The sequence below is a fragment of the Limulus polyphemus genome, unplaced genomic scaffold (assembly GCF_000517525.1).
Source record: "Limulus polyphemus unplaced genomic scaffold, Limulus_polyphemus-2.1.2 Scaffold2342, whole genome shotgun sequence".
Taxonomy (NCBI): domain Eukaryota; kingdom Metazoa; phylum Arthropoda; class Merostomata; order Xiphosura; family Limulidae; genus Limulus; species Limulus polyphemus.
The window spans coordinates 46,759-70,438 of NW_013667952.1; the positions used below are offsets into that span (position 1 = coordinate 46,759).

General features: G+C 33.9%; 1 protein-coding gene across 1 annotated transcript in view; it reads left to right on the forward strand.

The window, feature by feature from the left end:
• The window catches only part of LOC106466680 (serine/threonine-protein kinase ATR-like), a gene marked incomplete at its 3' end in the record, with an annotated part of 134,038 nt that overhangs the window by 3,247 nt on the left and 107,111 nt on the right, over positions 1-23,680 (forward strand). The window contains exons 2-4 of the mRNA XM_022394744.1: positions 4,725-4,808; positions 13,858-13,952; positions 17,668-17,871. Of these exons, the coding sequence (XP_022250452.1) occupies positions 4,753-4,808; positions 13,858-13,952; positions 17,668-17,871 (355 nt within the window). The remainder of the gene's footprint in view (positions 1-4,724; positions 4,809-13,857; positions 13,953-17,667; positions 17,872-23,680) is intronic.

Consider the following 23,680-nt stretch of genomic DNA (forward strand, 5'->3'; position numbering starts at 1 on the left):
CTAGGATGATACCTGGAATGGGGGGATTGTCCTATGAGGAGAGACTAAAATCTATAAACTTGTTTTCTCTGGAGAGGAGAAGAGTCAGAGGGGATTGAGATTTTTAAGAATATTAAGGGTATTGATAATATATATCCATCAAACTTTTTTGTGTTTAGAAGTGAAAACAATAGGACAAGGGGTCATAAATTCATATTTTGGCAGTGTAGGAGTCATCTGCAATTTAGACAGTATTACTTTTCAAACAGGGTGGTTGGCGTTTGGAATGAACTGCCTTCAATGGTGGTGGGGCAGAAAATTTAACTGAGTTCAAGAAAAGATTGGATGAATACATGAGTAGTAAGGGATGGTTATAGTTGGGAACTGGAAGGGACATCATTGATGGGCTAATAAGCTCCTTTATATCCATTTAAAATTTTATGAATTTATTTTTATAAAGTGATCAGGCCAAGTGGAATTAAATAACTTGGACATGGGTCTGCTACTAGTGCTACTGCTACTACACAGTCTACAGCAGTGTCTAGGGACAGGGCCTAGTGGAGGTCTGGGAGGGAATATTCCTAGTAACTACAGTGTTGTGCATGCACTGGCATGCTTTAGATGTACATTAAGCAATTGAAATAAACATTTATTTTGCCACAAAAATATTTTCTTACCTCACTGGCATGTAGGCTAGGATGCTCGAGTTACAATTTGCAGATCACAGGTTCGAATGCCCATCATTGAACATGTATGCCCTTTCAGCCATGGAAGCATTATAATATGATAATCAATCCCACTATTCATTGTTGAAGAGCCAAGGGTTGACAATGGGTAATGTTTTCTAGCTGCCTTCTGTGTAGTTTACCCAAAATTTATTGTGAATGTTTCCACTGGAGAGTTTATTAATATCATGCTAAGCATCACATTCAATATTTATGGTTGTGAATTCATGGAATTCATTTTAAAAGAAAGTACTCAGTTTTGTGTAGTCTGTATATGCTTTTATGTTCCATTTAGATAGCATTCATCATGATTAAGGAAAATGTAATTTTTTGTGAACTCCATATGTGTACCACTTTTTATCTATGGCAGAGCCAAACAAGCTCAAGAACAATCAATGTCATATATTTAATATTCTTTTGTAAGATTACGGTTATTCATCAGAATTCCTGAATTTGACTTGCAACTAGCAAACTTTTAATTGTTACATGGCCACCAGTTTGTGACCAGATGAATATCTAAATGTTTTTTTTTGGTGCTCAGCTGCTAGGCAAATAACCTTGTATATTTTAACAATGCAATAACAGTTTGTACTTATTATGATGAAGTTGTTCTTTTTGAATAAGCTTAAGTATTTGTTATTTCTTGTAAAGTTAGAAAAATGTGTTATCTGGCTTATCAGTAAATGATATCACTTCATTAGTTTGTTTAAAATAGAGGTATAGAGCCAAGTAACATAGCCAATGAACAAAACTTTACATTTGATTAGTGTCAGGTTTTCCCTTTTATTTATATGTTTGAGATGTATTGTAATATGAGTATAATTGGTGTCTGTAAACTCAGTTGGCTGCACCAGTAAATAATTATCCTGCATAAATACAAATTTCCCTCCTGATTAGAATTTCTCATCACCCAAGGACTGACCTAACCTGTCACAAGTTTTTTAACACCTAAACTGCAACCCTGGAGAAACTGATTCATTGGTCTGGTTCTGACCTAAACAGTTATAGCATTTTACTTTACTTTGTATAATATCTTATATACATTGCAAACTATGGTACCTGTCCGAGCATTTCTCTGTGTCTTGTATGAAAAGCTGTGCGCACAGGCAAAGATCAACATTCACTTTTGAAAAGATGGAAGAGCAAGCATGAATAATGTTGATGCCAAATTTTATTTTGCAAACAGGATACTCTACCTAAATTATTAGGAATTTATCACACTATCATACACATTTGAAAATGTGACATAACTTAAAGAATATAAATGTACAATTACCATATGTTATTATTGAGTGGCTCTTAGCATGACTGAAATACTCAGCAATTACTATTCGTGGTTGGAGGTATAAGTGGCTCAGAGCTTTGGCTCTCAGTGAAACCAATAGTGCAACACAATTAACCTTTTTAAAGTCCATGAAATAAATTGATAGATTAACTTAAACTTTTCCCATCACCAGGGGCTGGTACTTTTACTAGATTAACTTAAACTTTTCCCATCACCAGGGGCAGGTACTTTTGATAGATTAACTTAAACTTTTCCCATCACCAGGGGCAGGTACTTTTGCTAGATTAACTTAAACTTTTCCCATCACCAGGGGCAGGTACTTTTGCTAGATTAACTTAAACTTTACCCATCACCAGGGGCAGGTACTTTTGCTAGATTAACTTAAACCTTTCCCATCACTGGAGACAGGTACTTTTGCTTGTAGTATTATAGGACTGAGTACTAGACACAGGTGTTAGTCATTGTATTATTTTTGTGCTCAGTTTGAAAGTAACACAAATTTCTGGGTAGTGTTGCAGTTTTGCTAGTAAAAATTTGGAATACACTCTACAAAAATTGCTAGCATACTATTTAAAAGGAAGATTTACAGTTGAGTGCCATACATCCATGCACTTCATTCACTTATGTTAAAAGATTTTGAGTACAGAGGGTTACTAAATTTGTAATTAACAAGGTTCTTTTACTCAACTGTGACGTACTGGTTTTGCAATCCTCACTTGAGCTGCATGGTATATCCAGGCTAAGTATCAGGAAATTATACTGCAGTGCAGTTTTGTTTGAAGTATGTTTAGAAATATTTTACCTAAGTAGATCCTTATTGAAGGCAATAATAAGATAGAAATCACTTAAACTGCAAATTTTTTTTTCTCACATTCCTTTTTGTCCATGATTAGCACAAATGTTTATTGATTTCTAATGCTTTGCCAACTTTCAGTTGTTAAACTATAACTTTTAATAATAAAACTTTTTTAGTGTTGGGTGTCTGTAAACAGTAGGACACTGTAGACTTTCTCGATCTAAACCTTGTAGCTTAGATACACCAGTCTCCACCCAAATCAAGCATTTTTAACTTCTGTGAAATAGTTAAAAACTGTTACATGTAATTAAAACAAGTTTTGATATTCAGTGATATGAAAACACGACACAGAAGATTTATTCATATAAATATGATATTTAAATATTTATGAACATTTAATACATGAAATAATTGTGACTTACTTACAGTTAATTTAAAAAAAAAAATAAGGCTGTTACTAGTAGCAGTACTAAGTTTGCTAGTAGGAATGAAAAACTAGCATCCAATTTTCTAGTGCCTTCAAAAATCTAGGTTAAGGCCTGCAGATATTTTTAGAAATAAATAGATTTGAGTTTCTTCTTTTCAGAAAGCCAACTTTGAAGCCATTAGACAATATTTATCTTTAGTAAATTGGAATAATGAGTTAAAAGGTGGTATACAACAGATTTGGGAAATTAATAAAAAGATTTTTTAATTCAAGATAGAACATATTCACAAAAAGAATAGTAATTAGTGTACTAAAGATATGAAGGAAAAATTCAAGGTTAAATACCATAGGTTTAAAATTTTATATTTGACAGAAAAGTTGGAAAATGTAAAGAACTGTGGTAAAGTTAAGTATTTAGTAAAAAGTAAATTAGGAAATCAAAAAAGAGTGTATGAGAAGTAGTTGGCTTATGATGTTAAAATGGGGATTGGGTTCTTAATAGATGCTAATAGCAAGGTTTTTGTTGAAGAGTACAAGATGATCTAGATTTTAAATGTTCTGTTTTTTTAAAGGAAATATATTAGTATTCTCAATCCAGAGCATTCAACGGGAAGTATTGGAATTGACTTCAAACATATAGATATGAATCTCTTGGTAGATAAGTCTCATTTTCAAGAGCTTTTATATTTTCAAACTCATGTTTTTTTTTCTACCAAGCTGTAAGTTATCATCCATATAATACATTCACAAAACATTCTACCAAGCTCCAGGTTATCATCCATATAATACATTCACAAAACATTCTACCAAACTACAGGTTATCATCCATATAATACATTCACAAAACATTCTACCAAACTACAGGTTATCATCCATATAATACATTCATTTTGCCAAATTCCAGGTTATCATCCTTATCATGCATTTACAGAACATTCTACCAAGCTGTAAGTTATCATCCATATAATATATTCACAAAACATTCTCTCATGAATGTAACCAGCATCATACTTGGTGAAGATTGATTAGAAAACATTTTTTAAAAGCTCATCAATTTTAGAGTCATCAACAAGAACTTAATCCTCGTCCCTCTGAAACCCAGTTCCCATTCTCACATTCTGCTTAGCAATAAGATATCTGAAGGAATACATACTATTTCTAATAATCCATGCAACCTGTTTTTCATAAGTTTTTTCAATATCTTAATTTAACTTTTAATTATTCTCTAGTTCTTGTGTAATCCTCTGAATCTTCTATCATTTATCAGTTAAAATTTCATGAGTTTTATAATCTTTACCTCCAAAGTTATCACTTGTGTTAATGTTAAGCCACTGAGTCATAGCAACCATTTTGTTCGTAGGTGAAACATGCTTTTCTTGAATTAAAAGCACTTTTTTATTTTAGAGATATTTGTAGTTATGTTTATTATTTTAAAACTAAACTTATACCAGATTGTAGAAGATACAAGCATTTAATTTTTCTTTTTTATTATCATTTTCTGTATTTTTATAGAAATAATTATAAAGAAAATCAGTGAAACATGGAAGAGAAAAATACAGAACAACTTTCAGAGCTCTCTGATTTCAAGATTGACAGGTAAGTAGAAAAAGTAAGATTTTGTGTATTGAAGTTCAGTATTTTTCTGATATGTTTGGAATCATTCTTAATAGTAGACAAAGCTAAACTAACACCAGTGAAGATAATTGTAAGTAATGTTGGATATTGATTAAAAAAGAGTATTTGTATTTTGTTTTGTTTTAACTGAAAAGTTTCAATAATTGTAAATCCCTAAGTGTTTAATTAAATGTTGCTACTGATAGTGGTTATTGTAAATGAACATATTGTTTAAATAAATGTAAAATCTGATGAAAAAAAGAACGAATTAGAAGGTCTCTGAGTGAGGTGTTTAAGATTGTAAAGGGAAGTGTAGGGTTCATAAATCATATTTTTCCATACCTAATGGTGAGAATAGTGAGTCTAGGGGACACAAATATAAATTTTGGTAAGGTAGAAGTCATCTTCTGCTAAGAAAGTTTTATTTTTCTATCAGGGTGGTTGTCCTTAGGAATGGGTTGCATTTGGATGTTGTGGAGACAGTAAATTTAAGTAAAACTTGATAATTGTATGAATGGTAAGGGCTGGATTTAATTTTTTTTAATTTATTTATTTAATATTTTTTTCTTTAGTTTAGAGGATGGGACAGATAAGATGAACCAACAGATCTGTTGTTGTCCCTAAACATTATGTTTTTTGACTATCCAACAAAACTTTACTTTGTTAAATGACTTTGCAAACCTTCTTTTATCAGACTTTCTAAAACTTTTCCCACAAATGATGTAAGACTAATATGCCTATAATTACTGGGACAATTTTTATTACCTCCCTTGAAAAGAGGAGTGACATTAGCTAACTTCCAATCCTCTGACACCTGCCCATTATTCAAGAATTTACAAAAAATAGCAGCAAATGGCTCACATATCCAATCCTTAGCCTCCTTCAAAACACTTGGGGAAATATTATTTAGCCCAGGAGCCTTATCATTCTCTAAACTTCCCAATTTTTTCATAATTAGCTCAGAATTAATGCAGTCATCTTGTTTGACTTTGTTTCTATCTATCAACTGTTCAAGATTATGAATACTGCTTAAAAATACCCCAGCCATCTCATAATCACAGATACAAGCCTTCCTTTATCATCCCTCAACGGTCCTACCCCATCCTAACATTTTGTTTACACTTAATGTATTTAAAGAAATCCTTACTGTTAATTTTTACATTTTCAGCCAACATTTTTTCCTAGATCCTTTTTGATGTTCTGATTTCCTGTTTGATCAACTATCTTGATCTCCTGTCATACCAGTCAATTTAAATTTCTTAAATTTGTGATGCTTTTCTTTAATATTGTCTCTTCGTGCTTTGTTAACAACCTGGTTTATTTTTACTTGCAGCCACTCATTTCTTTCTATAAGGAATATGTTTATCTTGAACATTTAAAACTTATCTTTTAAAAATTTTTTACATTTGATCAGTGTCTTCAAATGATTCAGCTTCCCAATTCAAAACAAATAATTCTTGTTGCATCCCTTCAAAATCTGCTTTTTTGAAATTTGTAACCAAAATATCATTATTCCTGATCTCCATATGCAGCAAAACATCAAACCTAATAAAGTCATCATCATTTGCACCCAAATGTTTCCCAATTTCCACCCTCTCAACCATTTCTGTATTAGAAGTTAACAATAACTCTAAGCTATCATTGTTTCTAGTAGGTTCCTTGACCAATTGGTAAAGAAAACCATATTGAACTGTTTCTGAAACCTTTCTCCGTTATGGTTTGACTCTAGCATTTCACAATCTATACGCTTGTAATAAAATCATCTATAATTATGATCTCATTAATAGCTGAAATCTTAATCTCATTGTAAAGTTTCTCACTAATTTCATCAGTATCATCTGGTGATCTGTAACAAATTCACACTGAAAACCTTTTCCATTTATATCTGCCAATAGAAACCCAAATGGATTCAATCTCTTTTTATCAATAAAGCTACTCCTCCCCTTCACTTCAGTACTCTATCCCTATTAAATAACTTGTAACCCTGTATTTCAAAGAAATTTCTGTCACTAACATTATCTACTTTTAACCATATTTCAGCTCTTCTCATTATATCAAAATCCTCCATTCCTACCAGTGACCTAAAGTCATTTATTTTTCTGAAACGGTACTATTCCTTCTCCCCCATAGTTATCTTGACCTTCATTTGCCCTCTAGAAATTGGCAAATCTTATGAACAGCACACCAGTCTTTTATACCCCTATATTTTTTTGCATCATTGCAGCAACATGTGCTTATCATGTGACCACCCTCACCAATCCTATTGTGCCCTCTTTACTAGTGCAGGTAGCTCCCTCTACCATTGCAGCACAATCCTCATTTTCAAGAATTGGCATATACAAACCTGAAAACACCAGCAAATCAGTGGGGAGGAAGTGGGTAAGCAGAGGTAAATATCTATCGGAAATACATTTTCAGTGTAAGGAAATGTTAACTTTTCTTATACTTCTAGCATTACAATAGTAACACTTAAGCCTACCTTTAGCATTAGTTCTATACTCATGTCCAATTTTAAGCTTTTCTCTACATCTTATGTTTTTGCATTTAACTTATCCTGGCCCTCACCACTGTCTAGTTCTAGTTTAAAACTACCTTTACAGATGAGTTAATAGCCCTTGCAAACAAGCCAGTCTCTACCCTATTTAAATGTAAACCATTCATTCCAAAAGCTCCCTTTTCTCATTGAACTGATCCCACAAGTCCAACCAGCCAATCTGAATCCATACATTTTAACCTAAATCTAGCATTTAGCCCTAGTGACCTACTTCTATTATGGTCTTACCTCCTTTCACACAAAGATATCTCGATTTTCTTCTGCCCTCTAAGCATTGCTAAAAGATTTTTGCAATCAGTGCACCAGTATATATACCCCATCAATTTTGAGCTATTTCTGAACATGTACAATATCATGTGACTTCTCTCCACCAATAGTATTGTGCCATCTATTTTGGCACAGCTATCTCCTTCTGCTATTCTCGCTCAATCTTCACTTTCTCAACTGGCACAGCATTGTTTAGACACGTGTTTTTTTGCAAGTGGCTACCATTTATGAACGTGCTTCTTTGCCTTTTATTTTCAACAGTTTTATTTTACTGTGTTTGCATTCACTTGAATGTATCGACTACAGAAGTTCCTGTTACAGTCAAAAATGCTACTGGTATGACTTCCCAGGAATCTGGTTCGACTTTATCTGCAGAGGAGGTACAGGCCTTAATTTGCAGGGAGCTAGATTCCTGTGTTCGGCTGGTGATTTCTTCTTCTTCTTTTCAATGTGACAATGTTTCTGAGCAAGAATACTATCAATGAGAAAACAATTTGGACTCTCTTTTTCTGGTACCTTCTTATTTTGGTCTCTCACATTCTACACTTCTTCAGGAGTTTTCACCTTCCACCAGTTAGTTGCTGTGCCACCACATCATTCATTTTGGTGGAAAACTGTCATTTCTTACTATTGCTTCCATTTCTCCCATAGGATCTGTGGTAAGTTTTTCAACATATACACTTCATGCCTAGTTGATACACCTGTGGTATGTGTGGCTCAGATGCTCTTTGTGTTGCTTTGCTCTTATTTACACATGGAAAAATTAAGTATTTCACATCATCAGTACTCAGACTTTGGTAAGTTAAATATTTATGTGTCCTTTGTCATCTAATATACTATAGATGAATTATAAGTTAGTTATTGATTATTTCTTTGTATCTTTTTAAGTTAATCTAATTGTTTTGCACATTTGTTAACATTACATACTTTGTAGACTCGGCAAAGTTCGTGGGTTTGTTAGTTTGTTATTAATAACTACTTTAACTAGATATGTTTGGATTGTTTGTAAGCTACATATCATTATTACTAGTAACATGTAATCCATTGTTCTGTTTGAGTAATTTTTTTTTCGTCATTGTTATGCATGTGCCCTATCATCCTAATTTTCATCATTGCAGGACTTCATTATGAGTCCTTTGTCATCTAGGTTAATTTAGATGAACAGTAATTTAGATATTGATTATTAATGTGTTTTCTAGGTAATTTTTGTCAGTTTACACATTTCTTATTATTACATACTTTGTGGACTAGGTAAATTTAGTGAGTTTGTTTGATATTTATAAGTACTTTTATTAAGTAGGTATGTTTAGATAGTTTGTATGTTACATATCATTACTACTAGTAACATATAATTCATTGTTCTATCTGAATAGTTTTTTTTTTCATTATTGTTAACTATGTACCTTATCATCCTAATTTTTTGTTACTTTAGGACTTTAATTTTTTTGGCTTTTTTACGTTGTTGACTTGTTCATTTCTTTCCCATTCGTAGGGTTGAGGTTTGCTTTGACTCCTTTTCCAATGTTCCTGATACTAGAAACCTCATTTTCTCCTTGTAATCTACAAATCAGAGTTCTTCTCCACAGTGTTCACTTTGTCGATAGTTATTTATTGCTGTACATTGAGTTTTCCTGTTCAGGGCTCTACCATTCAGACTAGTCTCAGCTCTTTAAGTGGTTTGTCATTTTTGCACTCTTCTTTCTATGGATGACAGCCTCCTGCTTGCTTCTTCATATTCAAAGTTTAGAGACTACACTCCTCTGCTCCTACAGAAAGCAGCATGTGTGGGATTTCTTATGAAAGTGGGGAAGTCCATTCTTACCTCCTCTCAATATCCAGTTAATTGGGGGGATCATCTTTCCAAACACAGTTGAATCCAGTCTTTTCTTCTTCATCTTCAGGTTTAGAGCATGCAATTCACACATCCCTCACCACACATTTCTTACAACTCGAGATGCTCTATCTCTTTGGGGATGTGGGCTTCCTTGGAAGCTCTCATTTTCATGGATCGGGCTCATATGTGTTCCCATCAGTTCCCATACCCTGGCTTTCTACTCCATCTCATCCGGATTTATATCTGTGCATGGACTCGTATATAGAGAGTTGGGGTTCTTGCCTTGACTGCTGGGAGATTTCCATCCTCTGATCAATCTGGGAGTTTTTTCTCTATATCACCATTCTCAAGCCTTTGGCAGTTTGTTAAGCTTTATCCCATTTTCTTCCTCTCCTATGGGGGGTGCAGGTGGTTATGGTACATTCAGACATCTCCACAGTGGTCATTTATACCACTGCACCAGGGGGTACCAATTCCAGGTCTCTGTGTTTTCAGATCCTGGATCTCCTTTTTGGACCCACAGTCACCACATTTTGGTCTAATCTTGCCATTTTCCTGGCTTCCAACAAGAGTCTCTCACAGAGTGGTCTCTTGATCCACAGGTCTTTAGGTGGGTATGTTTTCAGCTGGGAACACCTCATATATACCTTTGCCACCCACTGGAACACCATTGTTCCTTCCATTTGTTCTTCCGTTCCTCTGGGGTGGTTGCATTCTGATAAGTTTGGAGGGATTTTCACATCGATGTTTACACTCCTTCTATTCTTATTTCACACAACTCTGTGTCTCGTCCTACTGGTGACCCTTTCTTGGCTGGTGCAATCATCATTCCTACTGCTCTGATATTTACTTCTACAACCTCCTCTACCCTTACCTCTGTCTCAGTCCCTATTCTATTAACCTCAGTTGGACATTTTTCATCCAGATGTCACCACACCCTGTTTTCATGCATGGCTTTTGTTAGGTTAATTATCTCAGCCCAGAGACTGACTCCACGTGTTGCATCTTTTTTTCCCAATCTATTAGATTTTCTTCCATGTTCATTTACCACAGGCAATGGTATACTTTCCGCCTTTTCTTTGACATGATTTTCATCGTTCCCACCATTCCATTCCTCATCTTTCCTTATTTTTCACCTGGTAGTATGACAAAGGTTTGTCCACTTTGTCTGTGTCTAGCTATTGGGTAGCCTTGTCGAACACCTTTTGTTTCTCAAGGTTTTGTCATCCCCCATCATTTCCCTCCTTTTCTCCATTCCTTTCAAATCATGGATCCTCCACTTTCATTTGATTTGCCTGACTGGGATCTCAGTGTGGTCCTTTATGCCTTTCCTGTCTTCTCTTTGAACCTTTATTTTTATGTTCCATCTACCATCTCTCCCTCAAGACAGATTTCTTTCTCCTCCCTGCTTGCGGACATCATCTATCAGCCTTTTCTGCCTTTAATGTTATCTGCTTCCTCTACCATTCCTCTTATGTTGTATTATATCCCAGACAGTTCTTCCTCCCTCAGACCTATGCTGCCTGTGAAGGATGTTTGGTTTTCGCATCCATTTCCTTTACTTCCATCTCCCACCAGTACTCCCATACCAATCCTGATTGGCTTCCTTGTTTGGTTTGCTCCTTATAGTGTTATGTGGCATGTCCTGCCTCATTTTGGGGTTCATGTTCCTGACTTTATTCCCTAAAATCCATCCATTTCACATGTTCTATTCCCTGTCATGTCAACTAGTTGGGTTTGTCAACTCATTAGGCAGGAGTATTCGGACTTATCGATGGAAGGCCACACAATGTTTCTTCGCATCATATTCGTCATATCACCTTATCTTTTGCTACTTGCCTTCACTGTCCAGTTCAGGAGATCTGGCTGTATCTTCCTCTTGTGGATATCATCTCCCTCCCATGGCGATTCTACACATGCCCATTTGCCTTTGACTGGGGTTAGTCTTATCCCTTTCTTTCATTTATGTTTTTATTTTCAGCAACAATTTTCTAGGATCTGCCTGACCCTAGCTATGGTGCTGAGATATTTGTCATTCCTACACTTCTTTCTGGAAGCCTATCAGCAATCAACACATCAATCTGATGAGAAATTGTGACCATTGTTAGCATCCACCTTGATTTGATTGTCAGCTTCTGCACTTTTCTTAGTCTCTTGGCTGGTATGTTGTTGGGATTTGTTGGGTAGAGATGCATTGTTGGAGGGTGTTCGTGAATTATGTGAGGCAACTTTAATTTTTGCAGGTGTTCCGGAATATTTTGAATCAAGGGTTGATGTTGTCCATCTGCATTCATCCCTTTCCTCAGCTTCTACAGGAGGGGGGGTTCATAGTTCCACCCCTATTTGAGTTTTCCAACCCACAACATCAGGCCCTCGGGCCATTGGTATGCCCTTACCCACAAGGTTCCTCCACTCAGTCAGAATGCTGTCAGCAGCAGTGGTGATTACCATATGCCTTTGGGGTCTGTGGAGGCTCAGTTCTGAGAATTTATGGACGTGTAAAAAACCTTTACCATGGATCCATGGATACTACAGGTACTTACGTCGGGATTAGTCATTCAGTTCACATCTACACCACCATTATCCCTTTAATTTGTGGTGTTTCTGCCTCCCACAGATACTCAGATTTTGGAACTTCGTTCCACAGCTGTCGGAGATTTATTGGTCAAGGGAGCAGTGGAGAGAGTCATTCCAGTTCATCCAGGGTTTCATTCCCATCTGTTTGTTGTACTCAAGAAGATGAGAAATTGGTGTCTGGGCATCGATCTTTCTCGTCTAAATCAATTTCTAAGTCCTCCAAAGTTCACAATGAAATCATCCCTCAATTTGCATTGCGGTGCATATCTTAACGGTCAGGAATTCCTCAAGGTCTGGAATTGTTGAAGGGTAAAGTCTTTTTTGAGTCTCCTGTGCTCTCTGGCCTCCTCAAATCATTTCAGGTCCTTCCTTCCAAACGACCTTTTCAGTTACCTAGCTGGGACATAAAGGGAGTGATACATGCTTTTTCTCAACATCCTTTTGAGGACTTAGCTTCTGTACCATGTATCACCTTTTCCTTAAGGTTTATTTTTTGTTGTTGCTGGCCTGCAGATGTCAACGGTCAGAGTTGTTTGGAATTCATGTGCACAGGACACTTTATCACTTAACCTAAGTCCTTTTATACCCAGACACATCCTTCTTACCTAAGAGATAGGCAGTTATGGAAGGGGATAAATCATTTTCATCAATTCATCTGACAGCTATTTCTCACCTCTGTGACCGATTGGATCCCAATCATTTGTTATGTCCAGTGAGGGCTTTGATGTGTCATGTAGGGCCTTGGTTAAGCACAGTTTGTTCCACGTCCTCCCCATAATTGTGGGGGCAAGTGGAATTTACTTTGCTCACACAGTTGGGGAGTGAGGATGAGTGTTCATGATTCCATACCTGATGAGTCCTGTTGTCTCAGGTTGAGTAAGGCATACAAGATTCCACCATTCCAAGCCTGGGGTGTTGCCTGTTGGAATTCTTCAGGTTGTGGAGAAGTTTTTGTATGGATAAGGCCCTCACCAGCCCCTCCACTTTATCCATATTGGATTCTAGCTATAGTGTTAGAAAAGGTAAGTATGTTTTGGAAACTAACATTTTCGTAAATCAAAAATGTATTTCCAATAATACTTAGCTCTACTCACAGCTCTACTAAGAGCAGGTGTTAGAGACTGCAGATTAGGCCAGTCTAGAAAAAGTGATAATATTATCGGAAGAAGGTGGTTATATACAGTACCAAGATAGAGGGTGCATTGACGTAGGTGTAGAGTGTCATGAGACAGATATCACCAAGGACAATTAAGTGGGAATAAAAGACTGGGGCAAGTAAAAATCAGACCAATGCTGAAATGGGCAATGGAAGAAACCCTGGCAGTCAAGTAATAGCTGTAGTGTAAGTAGAGGTAAGTATTATTGGAAATACATTTTTAATTTAAGAAATTGTTAACTTAAATTTTGAATGTAACTCAGTACCATACACAGAAAGGAAGTTAAAAATGTCATGAGAGACCATAGGGTTAACCCAATGAGGTTATCCATCAAAGACACCAGTCCATCTTAAATAAAACCTCTCAGTTAAATTATGAAATGGAAGGGAATCAAAATCATGAAACTTAACCTTTAAAAAATGAGGTATATGAAATGAATAATTTCAATGAGTTTACTTAATTTTATTATAGTACATATAACATACCTATTCAGATTTTGTACTGATGATTTGTCTAATAAAACTAAATCCAACTCAGTTGTAGGTACTACATTACATCTGTAGATTTTGCTGTGTATATTCATTATAAACAATTCTGAATATATTCTGTTTAATATTTAGACATATTTTTGCTTTTTTTTAGCTCAAAAGGAGAAGATAGTACAGATGTGCAGGTTGTAAAATATCGAAAGATGTTGAATAAATTAATACTAACAATATTTACAGACATCAAGAAAGGTAAGAAAGTACTTGAAAATAATCATACATGTATTGATATATAACATTATGTTTAAAACAGAATTTTATTGTAGAAAGTCTAACATTTTTATAATTAAGTACATTGTTGGGTGGTGGTAGTATAATTTACATGTAAGTAAAAACTGAATATTGACACACAATCCTGTAAAGTAAAAGGTTTTGTGAAACAAAGTGTTGTGTTCCCCAGAAAAATGAACCAGTGATCCAAGAGGTGTCACATTGCCCTGATTCAAAATACAGTATACTTTCTTTAGCTTACATATTATAGTAGTCAGGATTGAAAGTTTTCTGCTTAGGACATGAGCCCTGGTAATTCATTTGGTTAGAATATATATATATACATTTATACCAAACCAATAATGTGTCAACCAGGGTTGTTGGATTCTATCTCCAGACATAGTTAGAATATATATATATATATATACACACATTTATACCAAACCAATAATGTACAGGGTTGTTGGATTCTATCTCCAGACATAGTTAGAATATATATATATATATATACACACATTTATACCAAACCAATAATGTACAGGGTTGTTGGATTCTATCTCCAGACAGGACAGATTGCTTTTCCTCTATTTCTGATAATTAGACTGTGTTTAAATGGAGCTCGGAAGTGCTGATGCTATAATTTTATGCTCCCCATGAAGTTGTAAAGCTGAAATGTTGGGCAAGTAAAACAACTTGAAAGATTTTGTGGAGTTCACTGTCATTTTATTTGTTCATAAACAGAAAAAAAGGTTGGCAGTGGGTGCTGCCAGACACTTGTCTTCACTCTAGTTAGCAGTTCAAAATTAAGTGACTGTTAATAACTTTGTAATAACAAAGACAGGGTGAGCAAGTTTGGTGACAATATACCGACTACTTAGATGGTTGGAATAATCAAAACTGGTAATAATTAGAACACTAGTTTAAATTAGTAGTTCTTTTGTGACAATCAATTTGATCATAATTTTGAGTGATCAAGTGTTGAAATAATCTGAAACACTACTTTGCAGTTGATCAATTTAATTGTAATCTTGTTTAGTCAATTACTTTATGTGACAATAATTGATATAATTGCTGCTCTAGGTCTAAATGTGTGTAAGAGTATAAACATTGTAAGTTGTATATACCAAAAATAATGTAATAACATCAGTTTAAATAACTAATAGTAAGCATGCACTCAGTTTGTGTGTCAGGTTATGATGAGTAAACACAATTGTATGTTGTGACTCTCACAAAAACTCCATGCTGTAGTGCAATAAAGAGGTGTGGCATAGCAGCATGGGCAACTGTTTCATACATTATTTTTTTCGACTGATATTGCATATTGTAAACCATAGATTTTTTTTGATCCCCTGGAAACAAAATTAACATGATTTGAGCATATGAAATTTTTGAGCCCTTTGATGACATTAAGTTCTGTCTATCAAGAGACAAGCCACTTGTTGTACCAGTTTACGTAAGTTGAAATTATATTTGAGTTGCATAAAAATATATATGTTATATAAAAATCAGTCTTTGCTTTGTCTTATGAAAGAACATTTTCCACACAATTACACCACCTTTAGTACTTGCATTGTCAGAAAAACATATGCAATGCAATTATCTCTCTATGTTTTTCACAATTTTATTCTAATATAAAGATAGGATGAATTGTTGCTCATCAGACCACATCATCTGTTTCCAGTCATTCATTGTCCAGAGTTGTGTTCTAAGCATGTGTTTGCCTAGACACTTTTAGATGGGTTGCTGTTTGTTGTAATGTCCTTGGCATCGTATGGTTGGACATAATAAAATCCTGGCCATTGTTGAAGAATTTGATAGTTGTATACAGTCTGTTTTATATTTTATTTTACCTGCTTGTCCATTTGCCTTTTCATTCAGTCAGTGACCAGCCGTTGGTGGACATTTTTAGTCTTTTTTTCTGCCAATTTACATAAACTCAGATTAGAGGCATCTGTGAAAACCCAGTGAAATAAATGGTTTCTGGGAATGATGATCCAGCACCTTGCCTCATATAGGTGTATTGTAATCAGCTGAACCTCCAATTTTGCATGTTTTTTGAAAATCTTTTTATGTTTTTATTCTTTTCATACTATATTTTGTAAGATCTTGCTCCTGGGAATACATCATATATTTTTTTGGACCATCTCGTCTTCAACATAGATTCAGCTCTGAAGAAGCACTTACTTGCAGGTGCCCTTGTATGTCAGGTTTTAGGCAATCTAGTATATTATTTTGGGACCAACTGTTGAGTTTAGGGGACTCCATTGAGACCCACCATACTTCCAGTGCTTATTATATTCTTTATGGTCTCTTAGCACTGATGTATTTCAATAGCCTTTTTACATGCCCTTTGACTTCTTTCCTTCTCTGCTTTCTCGGGTTAGGTCATGTGAGAATTCTAGCTCAAAAGCTATGGTAGAGATAAGTTCTTGTATCTAAAATTTTTACTAAAAAATTAAATTCAAATAGATTTTTAACTCTACCATAGCCTCCTCCCGCATATGAAAGATTTGTACGACACCCTTCTTAAACGAAAGATCTCTATCATGCTCTACTCTCTTGGGAGATTTCTTGGAACTTACCTCTACCATACCTACTTTCTCACTGGAGCTGCTAATCGAGCAATCGACAGCTTCATTAATAAATTACATTAAAAAAACAAAAATGCTGGCAGAAGGTGCTGCCAACCAGTTGTCTTTGCTGTAGTCAACAGTTGATCAGAAAAAAGTTTTGTTGTTGGGATCTGACAGTCAATTGCCTTCCCTCTAGTCAGCAGTTCAAAATTAGTGACAGTGGCTAATAGCCTTTGTCATAATAAAGATAGGTTGAGCAAGTTTTGTGGCAATATTTTGATTACCTGGATAGTTGGAATAATTGGAAATCCTAATTTCGATTAGTTGATTATTTTCATGATAACTGGTGTAATTGAAATTTCAATTAATTGATTGTTGGAGTCATCAAAAATAACAATAATTGGAAACACTAATTTTGAGTTTCAATCACTAATCAGTAGAGGGGAAGGAGGAAAGAGATTAACAGAAAGGTCATTAGTTTTGCAGTTGATCAGGAGAATAGCTAAAATGTTTTTGTAAAAGTAAGTATTTATTTAAAGGCTATTTTCAGATTATGTTAACTTTACAAATTCAGTTGTAATTTGCTTTGCTAAATTTTATTTTTTCCTGCATTTTGGAAAAAAAAGAAGTACGTGCTCAAATAATGTTTTAATGCTTACTACATGTAAATGTAGATTTAAGGTTATTATTAGAAATAGTAGCTCATAGAAAGTTCAATCATACATTGGATTTTTTTCCAATTGTGATTTGCATTATGATAATTTTTATGATAACTACCTATATTACTCCAGTTCTGAATGGCACATCCTAAAGTAATTCATTTTCAAACATTATGTTAAAATGTTTGGAATTATTTTTATCAGAATTATTTTAACATTATTTTTGTACCTCCCGTGTCATATTCAGTTATGAGTTTAAATTAAGGAGCACATAATATGAAGAAAGTAGTACATGCATGTTAAACGTTTCAGTATTTACTGTCTGCAAGTTCTGAACCTGTTAAAATTGCTTTGTCAGAATACCCTCTGAAATGTTTAGTTATGTGTATGAAGCAGCAAAATCTTGGTTAATACATATGCTAATCTTTATATCTCTGTACATCAGTTGTGTACTTTAATTTACAGTTGCTGAAGATCTGGAAAAGCAAGCTCCAGTGTCTCCAACTCTTTTAACCTGCGTTAATAATTGTAGAGAAGAATTTCCTCACATTTTTGTCATGGAAAGACTGAGGAAGAAAGACCAGGAGCATATGGAAACTGATGTTGGAGATATTAGCAACCTGACTGTGACAACTCTGTCTAGTGATAATCAAGGTGTTTTAGCTTTAGGTAAGTTGTTGAATTGTAAAGTACTTTTGTGATATGCCTTAGAATTTATTCTTTGATTGTGTATGTTGCAGTAGCTTGGTAGTTTCATCACAGTTAGCTTTTTTATAGGTATTTTTCTTCTCTTTTTTACTGATATTTCCTGAATTTTGTGTTCAATATTAATCCTATCCATCCCTGAATATCTCATGTTTTTTACAAGAGCAAATTGATCTCAAGTTTTGAAAATTTGTGTGTGATAATTAATCCAAAAATTACATAAATGAAATGTTATGGTTTCTTTGTCTGGATACAGTAATTCACAAAAATTCCAAATTACTAACCATAAATTTGTAATGTTTAATTATATTTGTTAAATTTCCTGCATTCTCTGATACAGTTTGTCAGTATATAAAACAAAGTCAGAAATCTGTAAACTTAGTTCAACTTTGTTGCTTGTTATTAGCTCAAATAATTTAAAAACTATATTTTTCAAGTTGATGTCAAAAAGTGTAAAATTCTCTTTTTTGCCATTGATTTGCAATAGACCTCCCTTCCTTCCTTATGTGAATGAGAAAGTTTTAAAAATTCACTACTACATCTCAGGCATCTTGAAGCTTTGCAGGGTTAGTGCCTTAAAATAATGTAAGTGTCTAGTACTTTTGTATGGGATGGCAAAGGTAAAATATTAACTTAACAGGCTTCCCTGCATTTATATTTATTTTGTTGAAGTAATTCTTTTGCAGTTTATGTTTTGTATAAAAGAACTCGTGCTGTTGTAACTTGAAACAAACTGTGAGCAGGAGCTTCATATGAAGTCCCTCAGGTGAAGGTACAGACCACGAGGGAATGTAGTCTTTTTGAACAGCATTTCATAAGTTAGTAAAAGAGGGGAAAGATAAGTTTTATGTATAAGATAGAATAAAATAAATACTATTTACGTTAGTATACTAGCTACCTCTGACTTTGCATTAATAAAATTTATAACTCATAAAATTCACGATATTTGAAACAAACACTAAACGCTAGATAATAAAGATGGGGCCTATTGAAACATAAATTTAATTTCTTTGGTCAATTTATGATTTATAATACAATAAAGACCACTACATAACATAGCAGTGAAGAATTGTTTAAAGCATTAATGCTATTTGAAACATATGTTCCAAAATATACTTACCTGCTCTCACACTACAGCTATTACTCAACTGCCATGGTTTCTTCCTTTGCCCATCTAAGCATTGTTCAGGTTTTTCTCACTTACTCCAGTCTTTTTTTGTAAATTGTAAGACATTCTGTCATGATCTCTGTCTTCACCAAAGAGGTGAAATTTGTAACTAGTGTTCACAGTAGCCTCAAATTACAAAACGTTTGAGTTATTGTAAACAGAAATGTAACTGCCAAAGCAATTACTTCAGTAAAATAAATGTATACAAAGGGAAACTCATTAAGTTAATTTATTACTGTTATGTGGCATACAAGTAATAGATGCCCATTACTAAATAGCACTGTATTTGAATGTCTGAAGGCTAGTCAGGCAGCATTTAAACAGTGTCTGATTTTTTCTCTCTTGTTAACAGAAGCTGTTTGATAATGATTGGGCAGTGACCACACATTAAGTGTTGCTCACTTGGACAATTCTATCTTTTTGTTTGTATAATTTCCACCAGAATGCTATACATAACAACTCCTTCTGTGCATTCAAGTAGAGAATTATGGTGGAGCTTAGAGGGGATACAATTAGTGGCTTTATTTCTTCAATAAAGTGTTCTGAATGCCTAGAATACAATATGTAAGAGAAGTGTTATGGTGAAATAAGTATGAAACATAAAATTGATAAAAAGTAATCTTTATTGTATGTTAGTATTGTCAATGCAGTGCAGTTGCATATGGTGTTTCTCAAATCAACATAGAAACTTATATTACAGAAACAAAGCTGTAAAATAATGTAGGACAGTATAAAAATCTAAAAAAATTTATTGATGGAAATAATGGACCAAATGATTTTTGTACTGTTAAAAATGTCATTTTTGAAATGACATGTACCCAGTGTGATGATAGATACATTGGTGAAACCATTCGTCCAGGACATGAATGGTATAAATAACACATCCATGCTACAAGGAATCTGGATCCTCAAGAGGCCACTAACAAACACTTTTTAATGAAACATGGTACAATAAATAAAACACCATTTAACATTAAATGTGAAATGTAATATTTTCCTTGATTGTAAATTCAGAGTCTCCTGATTCATTCTTATAAGCCTAAAATAAACAGAAGTAATTTTTGGCCATTTTAATTATTGTTATTATAATTTTGCTATTTGTTATTTTCTGTTGCTTAATCATTCCATTACATTACCCACGAGCCGCTCATGTACATGTCTCATGAAATATTTTTATTATGTTATTATTATTTATTTTACCTAATTTAATCTTAACTAACCAAAAATATCCTTATTTTTACATTTTAATGACTTTTATAATAATAAATGAAGAACATACATGAAAAACAAGAAATATAGTGCTTACTCAATCTTCTTTTTTCTTGCTGTCGATTGTTGATGACAGTTAACACTACTTTTATACTAATGGTAATAATGCACTAAATCATTTTTATTTAATTAAATAATACACCAAAGAACATAAACTAATAACATGCAAAAAGTAGACAACTTTTTGCTGGCTTTCTAATTATACGACAAGATTCTGTACAAATTCTTCCAAGCTAGTCGTTACTGTTCCCACGTGAATGAAAGCTGTACTACAATGCATCATTTGACAGATGAAAGCCGTAGCTTTCTTTTGGTTATAGATAATGTACAATTAAACATAAGAGAGAACTATTAACAAATCCTGAAAGAGGATGTGACAGGTGGGTATGGCAGGAGGGATCTGACTTTCTGTTTGATAGCTCTGTAAATAAACAAAATGGAAGGCTATAAAAATTATAGTTTGTCTGAGCAATGACAATTTTATAGTGAGTAATTTACATTTAATTTAGTACTTATTGGGGGAGTAGTGGATAAAATAGAGAAGATGCCTAGGGAAAATGTATTGTGTTTCACACAAGGGGAAATTCAGGATTTTTTTGAATATTGCTTTATAGAAGTAAACTTGAAACTTGTATACTATTTAAATATGGATTGTTAGCTAAGATTTTATGCTATACTAATTAGTATAACATAAACAAAAAGTAGTTTAATAGAATTTTGAATATAAGACACTAAAATCTTATGTTATACGCAGTAAAGGATATCCATAGTGATAAGGTTAAGTGCTCCATAATTTACATTAGCTAAACTGCATGAAACAACTACATGATTCGTGCCAGAAATATGCCCAACTACTTTCATGATCCTCTCCATAATATGAATATTCTTGTCTTTTAAAGAATCAGATAAAAAATGCTTTGCAATATCATTTAGTGAAATATGGTATTATAAGAGAGAAGCAACATGGATTTAGTTACAGGAAATCTTGTGTGACTTATTTGTTAACATTTTTTAGGATGTTAGATGTTTTCCAGATGATGGAAATGTTGTGGCCTTGGTGTACTTAAGTTTCTAAAAAAAAGCTTTTGATAACGTACCACACAGAAAATTAACCAAGAAAATTGGCAGTGGTTACAGAAAGGTTATTTATTTTATTGAATGGTGACTAGGTGAAAGAAAGCAAAATATGGTGTTATTAATGACATCTATTCAAAGTTGGTCTTTTTTACTTGTGGTGTACTTTTTTTATCCTACAAAATACTAAAATCATTTGTTTCTAACACACTTTGGGTCGAGTCGAGCCCTAATGTCGCTCATGCATACCCGAAGAAAGCTGAAATCTGCAAGCTAGACATGTATGTATGTGGTAATGATTGCTATATTTTTTATTCATAAAAACAAACAGATGTTATAAGTGTTAAATATTGTTTAATTTCTTTAAATTAATAGTATTTAATTTAACTTAAGGCCTACAACCTTACTTTAAAGTAACATTATTATTTATTACAGAGGTGTAATTTAGGCCTACAGTTAGCTTATACTTACCTTATCTTGTATATTAGGCCTGTTAGGACTTCATCTGTAAACTACAATTATGAATGTGAAGGGAATAAGCCTATGTCTAATATAACAAAATGTACCTTTCAATGAACTGAAATCATAGAGCTATTTAGTAAAGACTCGTGTCCACAAAAAGTAACAGTTTTTGCTGAAGAAGTCGGATATTTTTTTGAGACTGTTAATGGTTACTTCTTTATATTAGGTTATTTTTTTTTTCTTTTCAGTACACGATAAATAGTGAAATGGCTGATAAAAACATTTCTCTGAATGTACTTAAAAGAAGAATTTTTACAGAAGGATTAACTGTTAAAACAAAAAAATGCAGAACATCAGACGCTATGGAGACAGAATAATTTTACAGCATGGAGAAATCAAGAAGTTTATAGAAAGAGAAACAAATGTAAAACAACATTCACTAAACGTTTTCAGAGATGTTTTATAAAGGAATATTTAATATACGGGACTTAGAAACCGACATTATATTTTATTAAATGAAACAGTAAATTTACGAGCTAAGCGAGTTGGAGTATCTAGTTTACTTTAATGATATTGGTGAGGATGTAGTAAGTAAAATAATAAAGTGTCCCAATGACATTATGCTTGGGTATTTCAAACTGTATTGAGGGTGGAAGATTCCGAAGTACTACAGAATGACTTAAATCAACTGTAAGTTGGACAAATAACTTATGGACACAAGGAACAATTTGGACCATTAAGGCTGTCCTTACACTCCCACCTGGTTGCAGGAGAATGACACTTGTCACCAAACATTCTTGCTCTTTCATCCAGGGAGATGTTATAATACTATGGTCAATCCTATTCTTCATTGATGAAGAGTTAGTGGTGGGTGATGTTGACATGCCATAGTTTACCACTTCAAGATTAGGGATGGCTAATGCAGACAGCTCTCAAGCAGTTTTGCACAAAAGTTCAACAAACAAATAAACCCCCCCTTTGTTTATCATGAAATCATCTCAAGCTCCTGTACAATACTAGCCTTCATGAGTAATGATGCTAACTCATTCCATAAGCTAATAAGCCTGTTAGAATATAACTGTCTGAATTGGAGTGTAGACAGTCTTTCTCAAATCTTAAACTTATGTCCTCTCATTCTTTTGTTTTTAGAATACAGCACAAAGAAATCATAGGATGAAAACCTTAACCTATATGATAATGCTTTCATACCTGGAATCATTCTAGCAGCTCTCCCCTAAGCTCTAAAATACGTTGGCAAATAGCCTTTAATTACAGTAATTGTGAAGTAATACACTAACTGCCATTTATAATTTTCAACAGAGATATAGCAGTTTTGAACATTCTAGTCTCCTCTAAGATGTGTCCAGTATTTCTTTGAACTCATTACTTACTGTACAGGTCTTTTAAGTACTAAACAAAGATATCTGAATGAAAAATCCTAATGAAAAAGTAAATATTGCAGAATGCCTTCAATAAATGGTGAGAAAGGATTATGTTACGACAGCGGAAGTCACGCGACACTGGGAGCATGCGCACTGGAATTTCTAGAAGGATCATGACTTATTGAGGAACTCCGCGAATATCCAAGTGTTTGCCAAGCACCTTCTTTTTTAGTATATAAGCCTGGCAAATAAAGCAAGAGATAGATAATTGAGTCAAACGAAAAGTAGGCACCGTAAGTAAAGTGTGTGAATCACTGTGATTTGTAACGTGTGTTATAGAGGTTGTTAAGTTTAAAGTGACTGTGGAAATTTTGTGTACTAAAAAGTTGTATCAAGAAAGAATAAACTGGTTTTAATT